Consider the following 23960-nt stretch of genomic DNA (forward strand, 5'->3'; position numbering starts at 1 on the left):
AGGAGGAGGAGGAGGAAGAGGAGGAGGGATGGGTTTAGGAACGAGGCCCATATGAGTAAATAAATGGGAGCGAGGAGGAGTACTACCGGCATCACTAGGATTCCTGGATCACCGCATGGCACTTCCTGTTTGAACTGCCGTGAGGTCCATAAGGTCACCCCAGAGGACACTTTTGTATACACATTTCCAATAAATAAAAATATGTTCAGCATTGGTCAATCAACAAAGCTTCCATGCTATTATGTTATTTTATGTTCATTGATTAATTTTACCCTTGGTTAAAAGCATCCATGTATGAAGATGAATTATGATTTAAACTTCAGTCAAATATTGTAGATTAATCTTTTAGGTTTACGCACTAAAACAAATAAAGTATCGGACCATAGATAAATTACTTTCTAATCGGTTTATTTTGTCACATGTACTACGGGTACCTGCAGTTTTCCCATATGGCTTCCAGGTGGCACACTTTAAGTGTGGGTGTAATTCCAGAGACACACTTGTAGCCCTCTCAAACAACCCACCAGAGCCCCGTCTCCATAGTAACACAATTAACAGCGGAATAGTGGTGCAACACTCGTGTGACAGTGCGTGACGAAATAAACACGACCTGGAGGACCTGTGCGCGCCCAACTAGACAACACTATACATTTCACAAAAAAAGACCAACCGAATTAAGAATTTCATTGCAGGCGATTTCCAGGGATATTTTTTAATCTGGAGACGCATGCGTAAAATAGGGGCAAATCCAAACGCATCAGAAGCGTGGGGGTTATCCAAGGTGTTGGAGACGTTGAAGGGGGAGAGAGGTGGGTAGGGGGAGGTGTGGGCCGGAGGGGAAGACGGGGAGGGAGGGTAAATTGGGGCGGCCACATAAAAACTGCAAGAAGTTATAGATGCTCGATCAGTTTGGAGAGTCCGCCTTGTCCGCGCGCTGTTTCGCTCCTTCGCAGAACCGGTGGAGATAGCAAAGCCCGCCGCCACCGTGAAGGGTCCGCACACACACACCGCCCCTAGCGTCTCTGGGTCACGGTCTCGCCTCTTGGTCTTTTTTAAAGAAGAGTCGTGAAGGGATTAAAGAGCAACATGATTTGTTGTCGGTCTCTGTAGGGCTCGCTGCACCTGGACTGCCATTGCGCGGACGGATCACGCACCATCTTTTTGTCTTATTCATTTTGTTTCCCCCCCACACCGAGGATACCTGTACCTCTACTGATGGTAAGTGGCGATCGTGTATTGAAAAGCAACCTTGAATCTGTAGTCCCTGCTGTTATAGATTACCTGTTTCAGTTGTGTCAGTTATCTCTGGTGTTTAATGATTGCGGATTTCATGTCGGTCAAAGACCGGCCGTCTTCAGCTTGATCTCCTTAAGCGTTGCGTCTGTCGCCTGGTTTACAGAACTTGTTATAAGATATGAAGTGAAAAAGCTACTCATCTACTCATATTCATGCTTTATGACATATGCTCAGAAGTGAACTCCAAACGCTATGTCGGCTCGGTGAGCATAATAGGTTATAGACTCTAGAAGTGTTGTTCCTGCCAGGGAATGTTCAGCAGTGACAGAACAACGTAATGAGGTCATTTTTTAAACAAGAACATTACAGCCAAATCGCTGGGTTTTCTCTCTCTCTGAGCTATTACAGAGTTCGTGTATTTGTTTGCACAGTTTTGGTCACTTTTTGGAAGTTTGAAAAGAAGTGCTATTTTCGCAACGCGGGACACCTGTATCTACTTAAAGTGTTCCCCGCGGTACGCGTGTTGTGCAAGGGGGGACATGATGTGGTATTTCTTAGGAAGGTTTATACTAGAAAAAATAAGTTTTCAGTAATTTTTCAGTAATTGCATGTTGTCTTCCATAAATAAACATTGGATATGCCTACAGCTTACTCATGCGGGCCTATCCGATGTAGGGAGCCCAAATGTTGAGCCTATAGTTTTAGTTTAAACAACTTAAATCACTTAGGCCCTGTGCTTTTTTTCTCTGTTGTATATTGCTTTGGCATAACCCGTTCAATTGTCTATACTTATGTATTATATACATAGACTAATAAGGGTTGAAAACAAAACAATTACGTCTGCCTTATTTCGGTTATGTAAGCCTAGCTATATCATCTACTTGCCAAAACGTGTTCATTTACACTAACAACTATTCTTCTATTTAGAGACCGAGGTCTTGTATCGATTAGACGGAGGCCTGTGCGCGTATTGGCAGGGAGGAGAGGGGGGTGGGGGGCGAAACGTTTCCACGGTCCCTTTATGTGTAACCAGGGAAACTCTTCCGTTCTGTGCTATAAATTGTTCTAACGCAACATATATTTTGTTCCCTCTCTCTCTCTCTCTGAACAACGATCTGTTTCAGAGAGACTGTTGTAGATACATGACAAGGCCTGGTGTCTGCAGCTCTTACACATGTTTCACTTAACCGGTAGTCCCGTGTAGGTGTTTAAGGCCTACATAGAATCAGTTAATACGACGGTCTGTTTTTGTAAACGTTAGCTCAATCCTCGTGTCGTGGTGCATTTAGTAAGGACGCATAGCTTTCATAGCAAAAGGGGATAACAACCTCGATAGATTAGGCCATACTGAGATCGAGTGATCTGATGGACCGCGACTGCTCCGACCGCTGAATGGTTTAGTTGAAGCCTATAGCCAACTCAACATATATCTTTAAACATAGGCTCAACCTTTAATGATAGGCCCTATCTTTCACATCTTACATATCCAGAGGCGCTTTAAAAAAAGAAAAAAACAAGAGACAATCAATTACCCAGCAATGTAAACACGCTCAGAACTTATCTTACTTTTCATGGAAATATACTGACCGTTAGGCTACAAATATTTGCAAAATGGTAATTGTTATTCATATCATTGTAATATATATATATTTTTTTTTACCTTTTTGAGTTTGTCGTAGGTACATTTCAGTTGCTTAAACTCACGAAATAAACACAAATCAACAACAGTAAATGGAGGAAGTTTGCAGTTTGTTAAATGTTATACGCTTCTTCTCCGTTCCTGTTAGTCAAATATGTAGATATTCTGGTAACATGGGCCGACAGTTAATCGTGTACAATTAAGAATAGAGATTCTTAAGTCGACCAATACAATTAAGTATAGAGATTCTTAATTGATGAACCTCGATTAGCGGGCTCCCCCTTTCTTCCCGCCACAATATATGTACAATATTCAGGAAATACGATTAAAGAACCATATCTGATCAATCTATCTGTGGTCAAAGAGGAAAAGAGGTTAGATTCCGAATTGGACTATGGGCAGATTGCCTGAGCCTAATTGCACACAGATCTGCATGTATTGCAAAATATGTATTCTAATCTAAAACAAAAGTCTGGAGCGTAACAAAAAAATATATGTATAAAGTATGAAATATATGTATTTTTTAAAATACCCATTTAAGTTCCACCAATTGAAGTCGATCTTAGTTAATTGCCCTCAAATGACTTCCAGGACTTAGTCCGTCGTTATAGACACACAAGAGTCCTGTTCCTGAGGCATGCATGTCAGTCACTGGTTACAGGTAGAATAGGATTACTGTACGGCCACAGTCTCTTTGAGTTATGAATCTTTATAATAAAGACAGAGGCTCTCCCTGTACAATGATCGTTTGTTGTCTTAGATACACACACACACACACACACACAAACACGCACACACACACACACACACACACACACACACACACACACACACACACACACACACACACACACACACACACACACACACACACACACACCCGTACCTACGTCCATGCATACTGCTACACAAATACACACGCATGCACATACACAAGCCTGCAGCCTCCATTCACCGCCACCACCCCATGGGTAATGGAGGCGATCGTGTTCTGAACTGTCCCCTCAATGCCACCGCTCTTTTCACCTGCAAGGGAGGAAGCGAAGACACTCATACACTCACTTGAATACATCCAGTTTCAAGAACCCATACAGGTTAAGCCGTCGGTTCAGGAAATCCCCCCATGATGAGTGAGTCTGTGTATGCTTGCATCACGGTCATCAAAACACACACTTTTGGAATTGAAAGTCAGAGGTCGTCCAGAGGTCAAACTCTAATGGTGTAAGCAAAATAAAAAAGAGAAGAGAATAAGAATCCTTGATTGCATGTACACATAGAGCCAATGCTGGAACACAGATGATCACACAGATACGAACACAAAAAAGCCAACACACACACACACACACACACACACACACACACACACACACACACACACACACACACAGAAACACACACGTACACACCCTAACATTAACCCCGGGCCATGAAACTGTATTACACTTGAAGCATTCTTGTTGATGTGCATCTTAGCTGCTGTAATGCTTGGTCCACCTCCAAACGCGCAGGGTCCAAAGCGATGACGGAAGCACTCGCGTCGCTCTGGATCACTGCTTGGAAACCAACTGGATTTCTAGTGAGCTGGCTTTCCCAGGGCCATTAAAATGTATTTAACTTTATTACTCAGCGTCAATGATGTGGATTGTGCAGTTTGAGATCACCCAGACCTAAGTTGTTTGTTGTTGCTTGTGAAAGCTAGGGTGTCAACTGCCGTTTTTTGTCCCGGTGTTTTTGGTTTTCGTTCAACCGATTCTCAGCATGATACACACTGTGTAAGGTGACATTGGCGGTGAGACTGGCTTGTTAGGAGGAGGACCTGTATAAGAATCCATATCTGAACCCAACAGTGGTCAATTCTAGGGATAGCTTTTAAACCAACAATTTTGTTTTAAATTCAGTTTAGATTCTGGCCTTTTCATGTCTTAACCCTAACCATCTGTTTTGTCAAGGCTGATAGTAAAGCATAAATAACACATCTGACTTATATACCTCTTTGCACTGCTTATTCACTTTTCCTTTATAAATCCTTTTTTTTCGAGACATTTGAGTTGAATTCTTTCGGTAGTAGCCCTCATTGATATATGCCTATAAGTGTGTGGCAGCAAGTAATATAATAGTCACAGGTTATGTTTTATGTGGACGTCAAAACAACTGAATCTATTATTCCATAAGCTGTTTTTGAACGAACGTATAGCCCAACTGATACTGACTTGCTCCAAGGAGAAAGCCATAAACCGAAACCAGCAGCAGTTTAATAGTCGTGTAACATAGCATTGGCTCCTTAAATAAACTGTATATATCTGTAACTTCCTGTTTTGTTTTGAAAGTGCCCCGGGTCAATCTCAGGTGTTTGGGATACATACCTCTGATTTTTGTAAATATAAATTATAAATCGTAAATATAAATCGTATTTACCTCCTGGAGAAAAAATACGAAGCCTTACGAAGACATTTGCCATTCTCGTTCTCTCACTCACTCTTACTCTTTTGTAAAAAGAGTGATACTGAACTTTAATTTGCCCTTTCTCTGGGAAAAACAGCATAACATACAATAACAGTATGTGTGTCTACCGCCTCTTCCGTGTCTTTTAAGTCTAAAACCTCTCCTTCATGTTTTTCCTCAGGAACAGGGTCATTCAAACGGCCTGCTGCTGGCTCCCAACTCCACGTAGAATTTCCTGGAAGATCGAGGCCCTTTCCTTCTCCCCACAAACATGGACTGTTTCCCCATGCTTTACTTTCTGTCGGTAAGTAAGTGACTCCACGCCACTTCAATTTGCAGCATGTGACCCGTCCGTTTGAGTATCGGATGCGTCCTCTGCGTTGTCAACTTTGTGTGGCTGGTCCCGCGGCGTGTTGGCTCAGAGTACTCTCCAGCTCTTCGTTTGGTTAAGAATTTGCCTATTACCTCGGGAGGGCTGCTTGTCCTATTAGTGTAATCATAGTGCGGGAGGAGGGCGAGGAGGCTGTTGGAGGAGGAGGTCGGGGGGGTCGGATTCCATTCAAAATGCAGTTTCTTTAAACAGGCAGATGTCATGGAGGATGTGCAAAGATAAGGAGCGAACGGTCCTATCAGATCGACAGGGGTTGGGGGGGGGGGGGGGGGGGGTCAACTACTGTAAACAAGAAATACCGGACTATATAACAGCTAATTAGTGAACTCCCTTAAACTGGGTGATTCTTTACCCTATTCATGCTGTACCACATTTTTTTTATTATAGTGTTTGTATCTTTTTTATTTTTCTTCTCAGAGACATCATGATTCCTGGTAATCGAATGCTGATGGTCATTTTAATATGCCAAGTCCTGCTGGGAGAGAGCAACCATGCTAGTCTGATACCTGAAGAAGGGAAGAAGAAAGTGCCGGACCTGCAGGGTCGTTCGGCCGCCCAGAGCCATGAACTGCTGCGGGACTTTGAGGCCACTCTGCTGCACATGTTTGGCCTCCAGAAGAGGCCACGGCCCAGCCGCTCGGCCACTATCCCCCGCTACCTGCTGGACCTCTACCGGCTGCAGTCGGGCGAGGCCGAGGACGCAGGCGCGCCGGACATTGCCTTCGAGTACCCCGAGAGGTCGGCCAGCCGGGCCAACACTGTGAGGGGCTTCCACCATGAAGGTACGTGCAGAGGAGGCAAGGCAAAAAATAGGCCACCTCATATTTGTGTATTTGCTGGAAAAAAAGGGAATCTTGTCATTTGGCAAAAGAGTGTTAGGTTCAGTGCCGAAGAGGAAAGCAATTTCTTCATATTGCTCAATCAAAGTCAACACGTCTGCCCCATCTAGCAGTACAGGACCTTAAATAAGATGTTGCGTTAGCCCGAAGTAAGCTTTTTAGCGCCTACCCTCTCATGCCGCCCAGTTTATACGGCGGGCTCTTTTAGAATGGTGGTCCACCACATGCAATTATCTTAAATGCTACACTTCCAAATAAAATCTCCCATTGGCTAACAATGTGGGTGCTCCGAACGCAGCAGTGGGCGAAGAAGAAAATAAAAGAAAAGTTTCTTTGTCTTGATGGGCCACTCAAAACCCTTTAAACGAGAGAGGCGAGGGCTTCGATTAGGCCCCAATCTTCCTGTCCAGGTTCGATTAACAGTTGGCAGTGCGGTGCAGTGCTTTGAATGGTAAACATTCAAAGGTGCTGGCTTGCAACGTAGCAGTGTGACAGCTGGCTGGGCGATGGAAAGGCCCAGCAGGAAATGATCAGGGCAGGGTAGTGAGAAGTCGGCACAGCGCATCCACCCTCAACAGGAGGAGGGAGGCTGGACCGACCAGCATGAGTCAGCCTTAATAGGCCCTGTCTAGCTATTTGAGCTAACACACTTCAACACACACTAACATACTCCAGCACACACTATAGCGCCCACAACAACATACACTAACGCACGGCAACACAAGATGGCAAGATACACCAGTAGGCTGACTATACACAAACGCAAATCAACTCACATGCCAATATAGTCCGGAACATACCAACAGACACTACAACAAACCGAAAGAATACTAGAAACATCTTCACAGTCCAACACGCAGTAGCACACACCAACACAGTATGACACACACTAACATGCATAGAAAACCTACAGCACACACTCATACTCACACCAAAACACCAACATGAACCTTTCAAGAAGAAAGAATGTAGTATAAAGAGGCTCAGTTTCTCATAATGCAATTATGTGTCTTTGTGTGTGCGCGCACGTGTTTCTGTGCGCACGTGCACATTGGCCTGACCTCGTGTGTACTTTTTGGTTTGTGCTACGCTCTACAGGAATATTCCTCTGTTTACCCTCAGATCCCCTATGTAAATCTCATTTCACAAATGCAGTTTTTTCCTGCAAAGTTCCGGAAGATTTCCTGAATTGGTTGAAGTGTTGATCGGAACAGGGATTGGTATATTTTGAGAAATCTGCTCCAGCAATTTGCCTGCTCCGGACCTACTTTTCCGGGTCACTGCCATTACGGCTTTTCCATTGCCAAGAGCAGCACGTAAAGGGTAACGACCTTCTGACGTAAGACGCTTTCGCGTAGATCAAGCAAACAAATCCCAAGACTCCGCTGAGGACGTATCTGATTCGGGGAATTGTGTGTTTATCTTAATACAGAAAAGCTTTTCGGGTGATTCGATGACAATATCAATACAGCTTATTATGGTTAACAAACAAGCTCCTTTTTTAGGAACGTCTGGAAACTAGAGAGATTCCGAAAAAACGGAACTCCTCAAGTTTTATGGAGGCTGGCATCCATAAGTGTTGCATTACCGCCATCTGCTGGGCCTTCTCTTCGACTAGCCAATCGTAATTGCATCTGTCGAAGGCGGCAAGACCGAAATGTTCCTGAACGTAGCTACATGTGTGAATAGTGAAAACTACTAGCGGTGCCTGAAAGGTTATCCCAGTGATTCACCGGGAACTATGAGTGAAAGGGTCTTTAATCACATGCTTTAGGGCCTTGTGAGCGGGAGGGAGAACTCCTTTTCATCTACAGTGTGAGAGCTATTGTGTGACGATAGACCCGTTCAAGTAGCGACTGGACAACCTATGCAAAACCGAATAGATCTAAACTCTGCAATAACGCAGTTAATGAAGAGTAAGCACTACCATTTAGGATGAATACATTCGTTTTGATAGTGTTTATCTGACCATTTTCGTACATTCATACACATTTAATTTGACGTATTTTTCATCTTGGCTTTATCAAGTTTCAGAGAAACACGACTCCCGTGTATCCTCTGAATCTAACCATTATACACGACGAAAATGATAAATGTCTTAAGTGAACAAACTGCAAAGCCAATCAAAAACACAGCAGGTTTTAATAATGAAAACCACCTGGGCGAGATTAAGGCCTGGGTGTGAAATAACACGGGGGGGCGGGGGGGGGGAGGTTGGAGCAGGAAAATAGTAGACACAACATTCCTTTCTCCAACAATGGTGATCTTGCCAGAAATCTCCACTGTGTTTATACTGTAGCTGTGGTACGTTAATCACCACTCTGCCTATGATGCATGTTTCAGCAGAGGGCTTGCAGAAACGCTCTGTGGTGGACAGATGCTTATAGATGGACAGAAGCACAGCACAACACTTGCATACGCGTATATATATATACAGTATATATATATGCTGTATAAACGTATATGTGCACGTTTGTTTGCGCTTCTTCCCTTAAAGGCCCAATGCTTACATTGTTCTGTTCTGATGAAGGAATGTTATGAAACATTATGACTCAACCAGGGGTGCAAATGTGGTGACGAGGATCTATTTTGGAATTAAAGGAGAAATGTATTACTGGTAAAACCTTCCTTCCCCCTAAATTGTGACAAGGGGCTCAACAATAATTACTTTAAAACAATGTCTGGGCATAAATGATGACAGCCCGAGAATATAATCGCAGTGATTTATTTAAGCGCAAATCCTGAACGGTCCCCATGTGCTTGTGCCCCTCCAGAACACATGGAGAAGGTGACGGAGAAAGTGACGGAGAAGCGGCCGCGCCACCGGGAAGCCCCTCCCCTGCGCTTCCTGTTCAACCTCAGCAGCATCCCCGAGGACGAGCTGCTGTCGTCGGCCGAGCTGCGGCTCTACCGCCACCAGATCGACGAGGCGGCGGGCGGCGCCCTCTCCGGCCGGGAGGAGGGGCTCCACAGGATCAACGTGTACGAGGTGCTGAAGCCGCCGCCGCCGCCGCCGGCGGGGGGCCCCGGTGGCGGCTCGGGGCAGCTGATCACCCGGCTCCTGGACACCAGGGTGGTCCACCACAACGCCTCCCGCTGGGAGAGCTTCGACGTCAGCCCCGCCGTCCTGCGGTGGACGCTGGAGCGCCTGCCCAACCACGGGCTGGCGGTGGAGGTGCTGCACCTCAACGCCACGCCGCGTCACCAGGACAAACACGTGCGCGTCAGCCGCTCGCTGCATCAGGGGGCGGGCGAGGACTGGGAACAGCTCCGCCCTTTGCTGGTCACCTTCGGCCACGACGGCAAGGGCCACCCGCTGACCCGACGGGCCAAGCGGAGCCCCAAGCCGCGGGGCCGCAAGCGCAACCGCAACTGCCGGCGCCACGCGCTGTACGTGGACTTTAGCGACGTGGGCTGGAACGACTGGATAGTGGCACCGCCGGGCTACCAGGCGTATTACTGCCACGGTGAGTGCCCCTTCCCCTTGGCGGACCACCTGAACTCCACCAACCACGCCATCGTGCAGACGCTGGTGAACTCGGTGAACACCAACATTCCCAAGGCGTGCTGCGTTCCCACGGAGCTCAGCGCCATCTCCATGCTCTACCTGGACGAACACGACAAGGTGGTGCTAAAAAACTACCAGGAAATGGTGGTGGAGGGCTGTGGCTGCCGCTGAGGTGCGGGCGAACCGGCCCCTGGACTTGGACCCGGCGTGCAACCGCGACGCAAAAAAAGAGAAAAGTAAAAAAAAAAAAGGACTTTCTTTCACAAGCCCCGCCCAACTTCCAGAAATGTTCACTTGGACACTAATTTATAACGTTTATGTTGAGATGTATTGTTTGTCTAATTTCTTTGTTTTTCTTGACAATATGATCATATATTTTGACAAAATATATATATTTATATCTACATATAAAAAAATAAAAATGAGTCCATATTTTAAACCTAATTAAAAAGCTGTACAACTTTTCATAATGTATATTAGATTGTATGCGTTTTTTAATGAGAAAATAGTAAAAAAAAAAAAAAGTTTAAAGTAAATTCTATTTACTGGTCATATTTATTGCTTTCCTATTATATTCAATTTCATGAAAAAAAACAACAACGTGTTTGGCTTTCCGATAATACATTTGTGCATATCACAAGATGCACCATATGACATTAATTAGAGCACTGCGTTAAATTGTCACAAAACTGTTAAAAAAATATACATCAGTTTAAATATTCAGACATGTATGTTGATTTTAATTGACCTCTTTGCATAGATCTTAACTCAATGATTTATTTTAGGTAGGCCCTTTAAAAATCCAGTTTATATACTTGTGAAAGATCTGTAAAAACTAGTAAATTAGCAAGGTTTGTAAAAATGAACTTTTTTTTAATATGCAATTGGATTGAAACTCATCTTGGCTGATATTGAAATTTGCCTGCTGGCAATCTAAATGTGTTTTTGGCAAAAAGAAAAAAAACAGAGAAATCTTCTCTGTCTTTCCCAAATAAAATAACTTTTGTTTAATTATCTGGCATTTCCCAAGCGATGATTTACACCTGTCATACCAAAACATGGAAGGGAGGAATTCCTTGGAAACGCACACATTATATATAAAAAAAATCATTCCAAACTTAAGTGGTGCTGAGGGGACATTATGAATCATGAGAGAGAGAGCGAGCGAGAGAGAGCGAGAGAGCGAGCGAGAGAGAGAGAGAGCGAGAGAGAGAGAGAGAGAGAGTTAGGTAGCTTACAAGAAAGTACCAGACCACTGTCCTTGGGGGGCCCAAACTCCTCTGGCTTGGCCTTTATTGTTTTCCGTAATTTCACTTTTATCTCAATTAGACTTAACATGTGGTGGGCAAACACTCACTAACCCAACCGTAGTCTGGCCCGCCTCTCCGGGCTGATTGCGGGAGACGTTTCGGGGAGTGATCCCATTGTTCCCGCCGTCCCTTCACATTGGGGGCCGTGCTTGTGGCCGATGTGTCCCTGGCCCCGACACAAGGCGACTGGGCCCTCTGAAGAATCAAAGGTTAGACGCTCTGGCTCCTTCCTTTGTCTCCAGCGTCTAATGGCGGCAGGGCAAAGACGGCTGTCTCCAACCTGTGCCCCCAGCACACAATGGGCTTCTACATCACTTATTTACAATCCGACGGCTGGCCCAAATTATATGATAACGTTTGGAAAGGGGGCCGGCTCTCTTTGAACTGTCGAGGGAGGCCGGCTTTGCATTGTTTCGCTGTGCACTGGTGTTGGGCTGATGGACTGAAGGCATGTGTGTGTGTGTTCCTAATGGCAGGGCTGTCCAAGCCCCCACATTTTATTATCACATCTTTCAGAATTAAACGTTTTTTTTAAATTAATGTTTTGCTTAACACAATAGACAAGTTCATAATGTAATTATGTCAAACATCAATGTTGAATGAGAAAACATGTTTGCCAAGTATGCACTCACTTAGATATTCAGTTCATGCATACAAAAACAAAACACTTGAGAGAGAAAAAAATGCATGTGTAAGTGTGTATTTTAGGTGTGTGTGTGTGTGTGTGTCTTTACAGCAGTGTCCTGACAGTGCAATTACACACATTTCAACAGCTCTTCCCGCCCGCAGCAGAGATACAATCAGCAAGTTATGTTAATTGTCTGCCGTTTCATTATCCCACCTAGCCCACTGCAAAGAGAGGCCACATGTTTATTAAAAGGCCCGCAGAGGAATGTTGTGTAATCCCAGCACACCCAGCGAGCCGGCCATTTGGTTTACCGCCACCACTCTGCACTGAGCACTTTGCAACGTTTACGTCTGACGGGATGGGGAGCCGGGTGACCTGCCTAATGCCCCCCAAACGGCACCCTCTTTAGAGTAGTAGGAGAGCCATCGGCCACAATGTGGACTCTAACTAACATGTATGCTCTTGTGCTTTTGAGTTTGAACGTTAATCCTTTGTGTGTGTGTGTGTCTTAATTCATGTGTGGGCGTGTGTGTGTGTGTGTGTGTGTGTGTGTGTGTGTGTGTGTGTGTGTGTGTGTGTGTGTGTGTGTGTGTGTGTGTGTGTGTTTGTTTGTGTGTGTGTGTATGTTTGTGTGAGTATACACATCCATGTATATGTTGTGCATGCAACAGTGTGGGTTTATGCACATGTGTATATGTGTACCGTGTAGCTTCATGTGAGTTCACATACGTTAACAAACGCACACATACACACGCAGACAAAGGGTGTGTTTGGAGTGGGAATGGGGGGGTGAGGGGTGGGGGGCCATTACAGCATGAGTACTTAACAAATGGGAGCAGGGAGGCTTTGTCATTCCTATGTGATGTGCCACTCGGTCTCTGGGTAAGTGGCCCTTCTCACGCAATTACAGGTGAGTCATTATGCAGGGGCCTTCATTGACACGGCCCGCCTAATTGACCAAGTGAACTCTTCAAAAAGCCCTTTTATTTGGACGCCCCGCCGTAAAAGTGTTTATAGTTAATAAACCTTCCCTGCAGCCCCGCCGCGAGATGATCAGGGCTAACATGGCCTTGTTTGGGTAGATGTGCAGACCCATACCTCTGAAACTAAAGAATTGCTACTCCTCCACCAAAAGACTCTCATTGGGACCTCTGGTGCAGCCGTCACGACCCGAGGCGACTCGGTCAAGACCTCACTCTGTAAGTGGTATAGGATCTGACACGCGGCGATGATAGTTTTCCCCTAATTGTTTTTTAATGCTTATCACTTTCTATATATATTTTGCTGTGAGCTGCTAAGTATCTTTAGCGGCGGGTTGCTAACTATATTTTGCGTCTCTGGCTGTCGTTTTTTTCAGTCGTTCTCACTCCATGTGGATACAAAGTCGGCCCAAATGTCAAAAATTGCCAAAACGGTTCCACGTTTTCACAACACCAAACAAGTATATATCTTAGGGTAAAATGGTCTCTGTGTATGGGCCAATCACAGAGGCTCATAGTTGATATCATCATAGCATCTTAAGGTTTGTCTCTGGTCTCATTCTTTACAATCAGGCTTCAAGCATGCACACACACACTTTTCATTTCTCTGTATATGATCATTTAAAGTAAAAACACACGCACCTGAAACTGTGGCTGTGTGTGGGTTGAAAGGACAATTCTTAATTATCTTGTGACACCCGGTTTGACTCATCTCCCTTCTCGCACAACCGCACATGCATCCACACAATCACACACCTCTGCAATGATGGCCAAGAGATGGCCAAGAGTACCCAAATGCACCTCTATCTCTCTCTTCATGCAGTGGGGGGGAGAACCACATGTATATTTACCCTCCAAAACAAACACATCAAAAACCAAACGATTTTGACACATATAAACGCTCCCACACCCATAGAAAAAAGTGCACAGGACACCCCCCTGCAATGCTCCATATGGGAGGTTACTAGGAGGCAGAGGGATCAGTGGTCGACAGACCGTCGGGAGAACGGTTGAAAACTGTCATGAAGGCCAGTGTGGGGTCACTTTGGTCATGGAAAAGCCCGGTGACTCTGGCGGTTCCGAGGACAGAACTAAACATGGATGTCGCTCCCCAGGAGACTTTAAAGTAAAACATTCAAACATTTTTGACAGTTGTGTGACAGGGCTTTAGTTATTTCTTCCTCTGGGAAATTGTATCTCACGCAGCGAACCGTTTTACATTCTTTGACGGGTAGTGTGTGAGTATGAGTGTGAGTGCGTGCACCTCGTGGTTCTGTTAACACCCCCTGTCTCCCTGTCAGTGTTAGAAAAAACAATAATCTGTGTATGTGTGTGTTTGTTTATAAGTGTGTGTGTGTGTGTGTGTGTGTGTGTGTGTGCGCACACACACGTGTAATAATGTTAATTGTTGCATGATTGATTAGAAAGACCAGATATTTCCATCTTGACAACTGTTCCCAAACAAAGCATACAGGCCCAGAGAGCTGCGAGTATGTGTGCGTGTGTGTGTGTGTGTGTGTGTGTGTGTGTGTGTGTGTGTGTGTGTGTGTGTGTGTGTGTGTGTGTGTGTCTGTGTGTGTGTGTGTGTGTGTGGGAGCGGATGTGCACGTTTGCTGGAAGGTGGAATGGGGTTTAGCGGGGTAGCAGGAGGAAGAAGAGGGGGGGAGGTTGGGGGGGCTAGCATACACTTTGTTCTTGAACCCCCTGAAAAGTCCTCCCGCTCTTTCTCCTTCTGACCCCAGCTGGGAGAAAAGGCAGTGGAAATTTCCACTTGTAGGAGATCAACAACCTGTGGGCTTGAAACCCCCCCACCCCCTAAAAAAAAAACATTGAGTGTCAAGTGCTGGTGTCGCTGTGTGGACGGAATGCTTCTTTTGTTGGGCGAGTCGGCGGTGTAATTTTGGGCAGGGCAGGGTGTCCCTGCAGTAGGCCTTTCTTCCACGGGCCCTGTGCACTTTCATTAGATACGCATAATGAAAAGATGGCCGCTCAACCACCCGCCCCCTCCTATGCGCCTCTGGCCTGTACTTAGAGAATAGCCCCCCACCACCACCACCTCCACCACCGCCACCTCCCTCTCTCTCCCTACTCCAGGCCTCCTCCACCCTTAGTCCCGTCAGTAACAGGTGTGCAGGCTGCCCGGCTGCCCTCCGATCGCTTACTGGAATCCCTTGTTTACCTTCATCTTCTCATTAGTGCTCCCAGGAGCAGCAATGTTTCCCTCCCCACCCCCTTAAGACTGTAACTTATTACAGCCTGACCGCCGGCTCTGTTTGAAGAGAGCCCCTCCTTTGTTATGAAGTTATTTGTTGACAGCGTTTGCCAAAAGCGGCTTATTTTTCTATTTATCTCTGTCTACGTCACTATTTATATTAAGGGACCGTCCGTGAGGTACGAGAGAGCTACACATTTCAACAGCTGCGGTTTGAGGTTATGAATTTTAGCTTTTCTTTTTCCTTCTCCATTGTTGATGCATTGGGGTGTGACACTAGGGGTGCGGGTGTGTGTTGGCGATCTGTAAGAAGGTCATTGTTCCCTCACCACATAAGTAGCAGTAGTTCTTGCAGTAGTCGGAGCAGTTGTACCGCAATGACTGGTGGTGGTGCGCGTGGACAGGCTCACCTCCATTCAGGGGGGCATCCCGAACCCACCTTTTCTCAACTGCCTTCTCTCAGCCCCTACCCCACCCCTTCCACCCGTGTGTCAGTACTGTATGTCTGTTGTTTGTTTTGACCACCACCGCCCCTCAGTGTAAGGCGACTTTGAGTCATAGAAAAGCGCAAATCCCAAATGTAAATCCCATTTATTAGTGTTAGTAGTATTATTTCAGCGGGCCAGCAGTCGGTCGCCCAGGGCGGGTTGGTGTGGGGTTGTGTCCGTGTGTTTACGTGCCCACAGACTCCCTCTGTGAGGGGCCTTTTGTACGTCTCCCCGAGAGGCAGGTGGATCGGGCCTCAGGTTTGCCCACGGCCGGGCTTGAAAGCAACCAGCGTGAAACCAGAGATGAAACGCGACCCCGAGGCAATTAGGCCCACAATGAGGGCAGTTCTTTCTCTTTTTTTTTCCTCCACCCTTCTTTTGTGTTGTGCCTAACACAGTTTAAGACACAGGGTATTTTCTTTGGGACGTTGGACTATATATGGAAGAGGGAAAAAATAAAACGAAAACAAGTCCACCACAAAATAGCAACTGTGGGGAAAAGGTGGGGGTGATGTGGATGGTTGTTATGTGCTTGTAGGTAGAGGCTGGAGAGTCGCACCTACCCGTCGGCCTATCTTGTTGTCCCACATTAATGTGGAGGAGAGGGTAGGGATGGTACCGGAGAGGTGGGGAGTGGATGGGACTCAAGTGGTCCATTTTGAGTTGACTGGAGCAGAGGTCTGTTTGCACATGTACACACACACACACACACACATGCGCGCACACACACACACACACACACACACACACAGACACACACACTCACACATCAACACACAAACACACCCTAACACATGCACACACTAACATACACACACACATACAGACACACACACACACACACACGAGCACAGAAGGAGTAAAAGAAGAAGAAGAAGATGAACACCACCTACCTCCCCCTCTACTCAACCCCCCCCCCCCCAGCCTCCCTCCCTCCCTCCCTCCCTCCCTCCCTCCCTCCCTTCCTTCCGCTGCCATACTATCGCTCCCCTGAATGGAGTGTGTCTACCGGATCTGGCCGGGATGAAATGTCATATCTCAGACTGATCCTTATCTCTTAATCGCTTCCTTTGTCTCGTGTGATTCCCCAGACCCCTCCTGACTTCCCTCTGTGGACGGACGGCCCTTTGAAGTGTCAGCCACAGTTAGGGACGCTGGGGGTGGGATAGCATCGGTGTGCGCATGTCTGAGCCCTGTCTGTGTGTGTGTGTGTGTGTGTGTGTGTGTGTGTGTGTGTGTGTGTGTGTGCGTTTGGGTGTGTGGGTATGTGTGTGTGTCATAGCACATGAGGGTTATTTTGCAAGTACATTGTGTCTGTGCCTGTGTGTGTGTGTGTGTGTGTCAGTATGACTGCATTTATGTGTGTGTGTGTGTGTGTGTGTGTGTGTGCGTGCGTGCGTGCGTGCGTGCGTGCGTGCGTGCGTGCGTGCGTGCGTGCGTGTGTGTGTGTTTGTGTGTGTGCATGCATGGTCATGTAAAGCGGAGGTCTGTTTCTGCTCTAAGCTAATGAGAGCAACAGAGGTTATCTGCATCTCGTGGTGGAGAGACCTCCTAGAAGTGTGCTGCTGTGTTTCTAGCTAAAGGCAGCTGCATCTTGTGCAACTAACGCTGTCCTTGTAAACACAAATGTACAGATGCCACATCTGCCTGTGAATCAATGCGTGTGTGAGCGATTTGGTGTCTGATTGGGTGTTCTGTGTGTAAACAGTAAATGTTTATACATACATAAAGATTTAAATGCAAATGTACGTTAGTTTAAGATAAAGTCTTCTCTTGACAGTGTGTCATATTTGCTTACGGGGTAAAAACAGATATCCATTGAAAGGTATATCTGTAGAATTTTCCTCACTTACTTGTTAGATTTGACTCTTCTAATGAGTGTGTTTCAGTTTCTTTTCTTCTTATTATTCTTTTTCTATAAAATCAATACATTAAACAATTTCCCTCCGAGAGAAATAAAGTTATCATAATTTGAATGTTTTGCATCGCATGGTGTTCATGTTAACTAGTGGTATAAATTAAATGAATGAAAACAAAAGTTGTAGGAAATGTCTCTGTTTTCCCAGTACTGTAATGGTGTATGTGTGTGTGAGATGAGAGGGACAAAATAAGAGAAAAAAATTGTGAATGAGACACAGAGAGGGAGAGAGAAATAGAGTTTGAGAGAGAGAGAGAAAGGGAGGGGGAGGAAAACAGAGAATACATTTGACACAGAGATTGATGGACATCTAAAAGACTAGGCAGAGGATGCTTATAAACACATATTTCTTCGAAAAATCAGTGTGTCACCACATACGTAATGTATCCTATCTCCCATGGCTCATGGATGTCCTGACTCACTGAAGGATGTGACAACATCTCTGAGCTCATCTACAGCGCTTCCATTCATTTACACAAGACCCAAATCACAACCATGGGGGCTTATTGTCTACACCCCCTGGTGGCAGGTCGTGACTACACAGGCTGCATTGTTAGTGGCATGTGTGTCTGTGTGTGTGCATGTCACGTCTCCATTTGTGCATAGATATGCTGGTACTGCGTCTATGGTCGGCAACAGAGCCATATGTCTCAGTGGGAGAGAAGCCAGGCCACCCAGCACTTTACCCCTTAGTAAGATAGAGGAGAGCGGCCTTTAAAGATGTTGTATAAACCATCAGCCAAAAGCAACAGACTTGTACATTTCAGACAGAGAGTGGGGCCCTTTTCTGGCGCTTGTTGAAGCACCTGGACCGAGCGAGCAAGGAGTGTGGAGGCCGAGTGGAACGCAGCAGAGAAACGAATAACAGCATTAGTGTCAAAAGTCGCAGGGGCCAAATTCGTTGGCGTGTGCACAAGCATGTTTCAGCGCTAGTCACAGAGCAATGCTCTTATTAACGTCCAGCTTGCAGTTGAGGTAATTCCACACTATGTCTGCTTTGTTCCAGCCACTGGCGTATCGGTGAATATATTGGTACATTTTAATTGTATCATGCCTCTCATTTGAACAGAATTTTAGTGAGCATCGACAACATTGGCCATGGCCTCATATGTTGGCTGATGGATTTCTTAACTGAAAAGTTGCAGTGGGTGATGGTAATGGAGTTATATCAGATGTTCATTTTCAGTAGTAATCAATGGGTTCAAAACTATAGAGATGACAATAGATGCTAGAAAGAATCCTTTGGTTATCTCTCCTGTAGATAAAAGTACAAATATCTTGATACTGTAAATGATGAAAAGCTGATCTTTGAGCTTCATGTGGATGCTGTGTGTAGAAAAGCCCATCACCGCGTTTTAATGTTGACAACATCTTAATGAAAAGATTTTTGATCCTAGCGTATCCCTCTCCAAGAGTTAACGTTGCTTCCAACTGGCCACAGATACAATCTGCCAAGGTGTAGGAACAATAAACTTGGGTTACTAACCCTAACCCCAAAAAATATATATTTTAATAAAATAACTAAATGTGCTTTTATGTTGGGCTTATTGTTTAATGTCACAAGTGTTCACTCGAGACATATGTGGTGACGTATTCTACTGCCAGGCGTGAACTGACTTCACACCACTTAGAGCTGTCCACAGGTGATCGGATCACCCAAGATGCATGTTATTGCCAGGTGTGAACACAGCCTAATTAGACTGTGCAGAGAGCCAATAAGTCTAACCCTGACATGCTTCTGTAGGTGATGTAGTCTGATTTTCAATCTGCTAGTTCAATACTTTTAAGTTATTAGCAGTATTGTTCCGTCCTCATATATGTCCCAATGCGTTTCATGTATGGCGGGTGGATTGTGGATGGTCTGCTGAAGGCTGTGTGTTTTGACACAGTGGCATTTCAGGGAGGCCTGAAGGGAGTCCAATTATTTCAGTTGGATAGTTTCAAAATCAAGCTTATTTCTGTCCGGTTCCTCCAAATTGGCGACCAAAGCTTTGTTGTTAGGCCACAGGACAGGCCTTCACGTAGGCTACCCAGCCAGAAGTAGGTGATGATGACATTGTGCCAGTGGCGCAACACAGGTGGCCTCTTAATCACAATAGCACAGAATGATCGCTGTGTTTGCATCTGTGGAAAGTAATTAAAAGTGTATTCCCCTCATATTTTGCGGGAAGTTGGGATAGGGGTGAAGGTTTGGCTGAGAGATAAACAAATTATTTGGTAAATGTTATGGTCTAATCATGCTTGGAAGGATTTTTTATAAATTGATATAGTGCTGGCTTCCACAAGATTCAGTTATTCTGGTTGAACAACTTAAAAAAACAAACAGATTTGTCAGCGAGGGAGTGAGTCCTCTTGGTGTGAAGCTGGAAGATTGAAAAGTGTGAGAAAAAGCATACAATTTTAATTAAACACTTTAGCCACTATTAAAAATAGCTTGGGAACAGTCATGCCAAAATCCAAACAGACCTGTTACCTTGGTTACAGAGTAGGCCCCCGTTGAGGAGGCTCATGCCGCCCCTCTACCAGCTTGGGAAATTGTTATAACAAAAAAGATGACAATATGACATTGAGAAAGTATCATAATGAGAAACATCCAGGATCTGGCATGGCATTGACACGAAAACAAGCTTGAGGTTGAAACAGTGGCAGCGGCGACGGTAGAGGCAAAATTATAATGGTTGGGTGCAGGAGTGAGTCAAAGGATTTTGATGAAAGAGAAGTAAAAGGAACACGCTCTTCTTGCCTGGGTTTACGTTTGATGCTTGCTCTTAACCAGCGGAGGAAGGGAGTAAGGGGCAGAGAACACCTTCCCTTATTAACTCCAGACTGTTCCCCGGTATCCAACTGTTGCGTTTGAGGCCAAAGCGAAGAGGTTTGTCCAATACAACCAGCCATCTACCCGGCACCTGTGTGTGCATGAGTATTGTGCACAGGCTTTAGGTTTGTGTGTGTGTGTGTGTGTGTGTGTGTGTGTGTGTGTGTGTGTGTGTGTGTGTGTCTGTGTGTGTGTGTGTGTGTGTGTGTGTGTGTTTTGCCCTGCTGTAGGACTGACGGCCACAGCCGTGCCAGGAAAGGCTTGGAGCAGAGGCAGTCACTAAGGAAGAGGGTGGTCTGTTGAGCATTAGGGTACTGCATCCGACACAGGATGCTATCAGTACCCAGGTACCAGGGGAGGGATTTAAACAGTACAGTACTGTTAATGTACCATATCATTGTGAGATGTATTATGTATTATCACAATAATTATGTCACAATAATCATCGCTACATGAAATGTGCCCGATATCAATTATTATCAAGATATCAAGTATGAACTTAAAATACTTTCTTTCTTTTTTTTACACGTACACAACATGAGTTTGAGTGTTCATTAGTATCAAAAAATACTATCGTTGAAGAGTTAAAATGAGAGGAAGGGAATGAAGAGAGAGAAAAGCCACAGAAAAGAGTGCAGATGTAAGCAATGTTGTAGGAGAGATGAGAGAAAGAGAGAGAGAAAGCTGGAGTGGGATGGAGAGAGAGAGAGGTGGAAGAATGAGAACTGGAGAGGGAGGGAGAGAGAGAGAGATGGAAGAATGAGAGCTGGAGAGGGAGGGAGAGAGAGAGAGAGAAAGAGAGAGAGAAAGAGAGAGAGAGAAGGAGGGAGAGAGAGTATCCAGACCTCGACCCGCTCTGAGACGTCAGCCACAGCTCACCGTTTTGACTGAATCCCTCAACAGTCTGACAGGTTTTTGGTGTTTCTCATCGGACAAGTGCTTGAGTTGGCCGTGTTTGAGTTTCATCAAACTAAATACGGTTCACTCCTGGAGCCAGAGACGGGTCGGGGGGTAGTAAAGTGGTATGTTCCTATACCATACAAGGGTAAGAGAGGCTACGTGTTGCTGAGAAAAGAGAGAGTACAGGAGAAGCTATGAGGGAACAGAGATCCTCGGACATAAACACAAGGTGTGTGTTAGTGGACCAAACAGTACAGCTGGGCTGACAGCTGGCTGGGCGCTTTATTACCACGGCCTTCCACCAGGCAAACATGTTGAGCACGAAAAAAATTGCCCGTTCTAACATTCCCGAGTCCACAGTGAAAGCAACCTGAATGTTCCTGATGGTACTTACAGAAAAAAAAAGAAATCTCAGACCACAAAAAATAACAGAAATATTTCAATGCTAGTGGGATGGAGATCTGTGTGTGTGTGTGTGTGTGTGTGTGTGTGTGTGTGTGTGTGTGTGTGTGTGTGTGTGTGTGTGTGTGTGTGTGTGTGTGTGTGTGTGTCTTACCATGTGCGTTCTTGTGTCTGTATGTTTGACTTACTGTGTGTGTGTGTGTGTGTGTGTGTGTGTGTGTGTGTGTGTGTGTGCGACTTATCATGTGCAGTTCTGTGTGTGTGTGATGTGGTCGCTGGGTCTGTATGCAAGTTGCTTCTGTCTGCCTCAGTCACCACCTATAAGGAAAATAGTCTGCGTATTTTAGGGCAAAAATATATAAATTACATGGTTGCTTTTAATTAAATTTGCTGTGTTTTGTGAAGGCTTTGGTGAGAAGAAGCCAGGGAAGGGAGGCTTCGTGTGGGGCTCGTTATAAGTGCACGTGTGGGTTTGAGCTTGTGATTATGTCTGTCTGCTTGCGTGTGTGAGTGCGTGTGTGTATGTGTGTTTGTGTGTGTGTGTTTTTTTTCTTTTGAGCTGAGATTTATTTTTCCTCTACCTTTCTCTGGTTCTGATCTCTCTCTCTCTCTCTTTATATCTTGCAATGATTTCGGGGAAAATTGTAAAAATGAAAAATGTATAAACTACTATAGACTACAAACACAAAAGCCTGCACACACCGCCAATATGCATCGTCTCACACTGGAACACACAGCTTCCAGCATAGCATGCTGCTTACACACTTAACAAATGAGAAAGCTGAATGATCCATCATTAAAACAGGCGTGCTGAAAGTGTGTCTGTATGTCTTTCATTCCTCCAAAATCAACACACACACACACCCCCACTGAGTGCAGGTGCGTTGGCACGGAGACGAAACGAGGGAGTAGGAAGGTCAGAGGATGGGGGGAAGTGTGTGTGTGTGTGTGTGGGGGGGGGGGGGGGGGGGGGATGTAGTGCGTTCGGTAATGAAGAGAGCACTCCTCTCTTCTAATTTTACCTACTTAACACCAACAACCTCCAACAGGGACGAGAATCCAATGGCTTGCACTGGAAGTGACTCCAGACTGCACACGGCTCCAGCCAGAATGGAACGGCACCGGAGAGCCCTTCGGCTGGACAGGTCCTCCTGACGGGGCCCTCGGCGAAGATAAAGTGTGCAACAATGTATCGTCAGCCAGGGAGTTGGCGGAAAACGCATATATCATTCATCTCTGTCCTCCATTAAACGACACACCACAAACACCTGCCAGCTTTTGTGGTTTTGTGTGCGTGTGTATCTGTGTTTGTGTGAATGTCTGCGTAGGAATGTTTTTGCCGTGTGGGTCCTTGTGTTAAAAATATGCTCATGGGAAAGGAGGCGAGTATATTGTAATTTAAAGGTCATTCAAAAGCTGCTGGTGTATCACAATGGTCTTGAAGGGTACAAATATATATCTATATATAAATATATATACATGTGTGTTATATGCATTCTTTTCTTGACTGTGATCTCCTCTTTTGATCCCTCGGACGACGCAGCTCTACCCTTCTGTTGTGTTTCTCATTTCTCCTAGTTTTCATTCTGTCTGTCTGGGGTCCAGACTCATGCTAAGGAGCAGCAAATAGATAGGCCATCTGTCAGGTGTCCTAGCCGTCAGAGAACACAAGATGGGCCCAGGTCAACGGGTTTAAGAAAAACCCCAGAATTCACCAGAGAGAGACAGAGCGAGAGCAATTCCATAAGGGAAGTTTCTGTTAAGTCTACCTCGGATTCTAAAGCAAGGTGGCAATTTACGTCCCACCGCAAATCCGAAGTACTAAGAAAGAGCACACTCTTTGTTAATCGTATTTATTTTGTAACGGTACGCCAATGAGTCCTCTGTTGTCGTCGTGTGCTTTTGTGTACTTCTGCATTTTAGCTGGTATTTGTGTGTTTATTTTCATAGGGACAGCGGCCCTTACAGATCCAGATCTTTGTCTGGCGGTTGCAGGAATGTCGTCACAGTGACGCATGTAACCAGCCTCTCTAATTAGATGGTTGTGGAGGCCAGATGACCATTACCAAGGGCTAGGCTGCTCCCTCCTGTTTCCTTGGTGTGTGTGTGTGTGTGTGTGTGTGTGTGTGTGTGTGTGTGTGTGTGTGTGTGTGTGTGTGTGTGTGTGTGCGTGCGTTCGCGTGTTTGTCTAGCGATGACATCACAGTCTGGGTCCTGGGACACCCTATCATTGGTGTGATTGACAGGAAGTA

At 45.5% G+C, this 23960-nt stretch overlaps 1 protein-coding gene across 1 annotated transcript; it reads left to right on the forward strand.

The window, feature by feature from the left end:
• The first annotated feature begins 920 nt into the window (after positions 1-920).
• On the forward strand, positions 921-11070 carry bmp4 (bone morphogenetic protein 4). Its single transcript, XM_079752021.1, has 4 exons — positions 921-1218; positions 5499-5621; positions 6126-6490; positions 9322-11070. The coding sequence occupies exons 3-4, from the start codon at positions 6133-6135 to the stop codon at positions 10224-10226; spliced, it is 1263 nt and encodes a 420-aa protein (XP_079608147.1). The 5' UTR covers positions 921-1218; positions 5499-5621; positions 6126-6132; the 3' UTR covers positions 10227-11070.
• Positions 11071-23960: the final 12890 nt, after the last annotated feature.

This window comes from Pollachius pollachius (assembly GCF_949987615.1).
Source record: "Pollachius pollachius genome assembly, chromosome: 15".
Taxonomy (NCBI): Eukaryota; Metazoa; Chordata; class Actinopteri; order Gadiformes; family Gadidae; genus Pollachius; species Pollachius pollachius.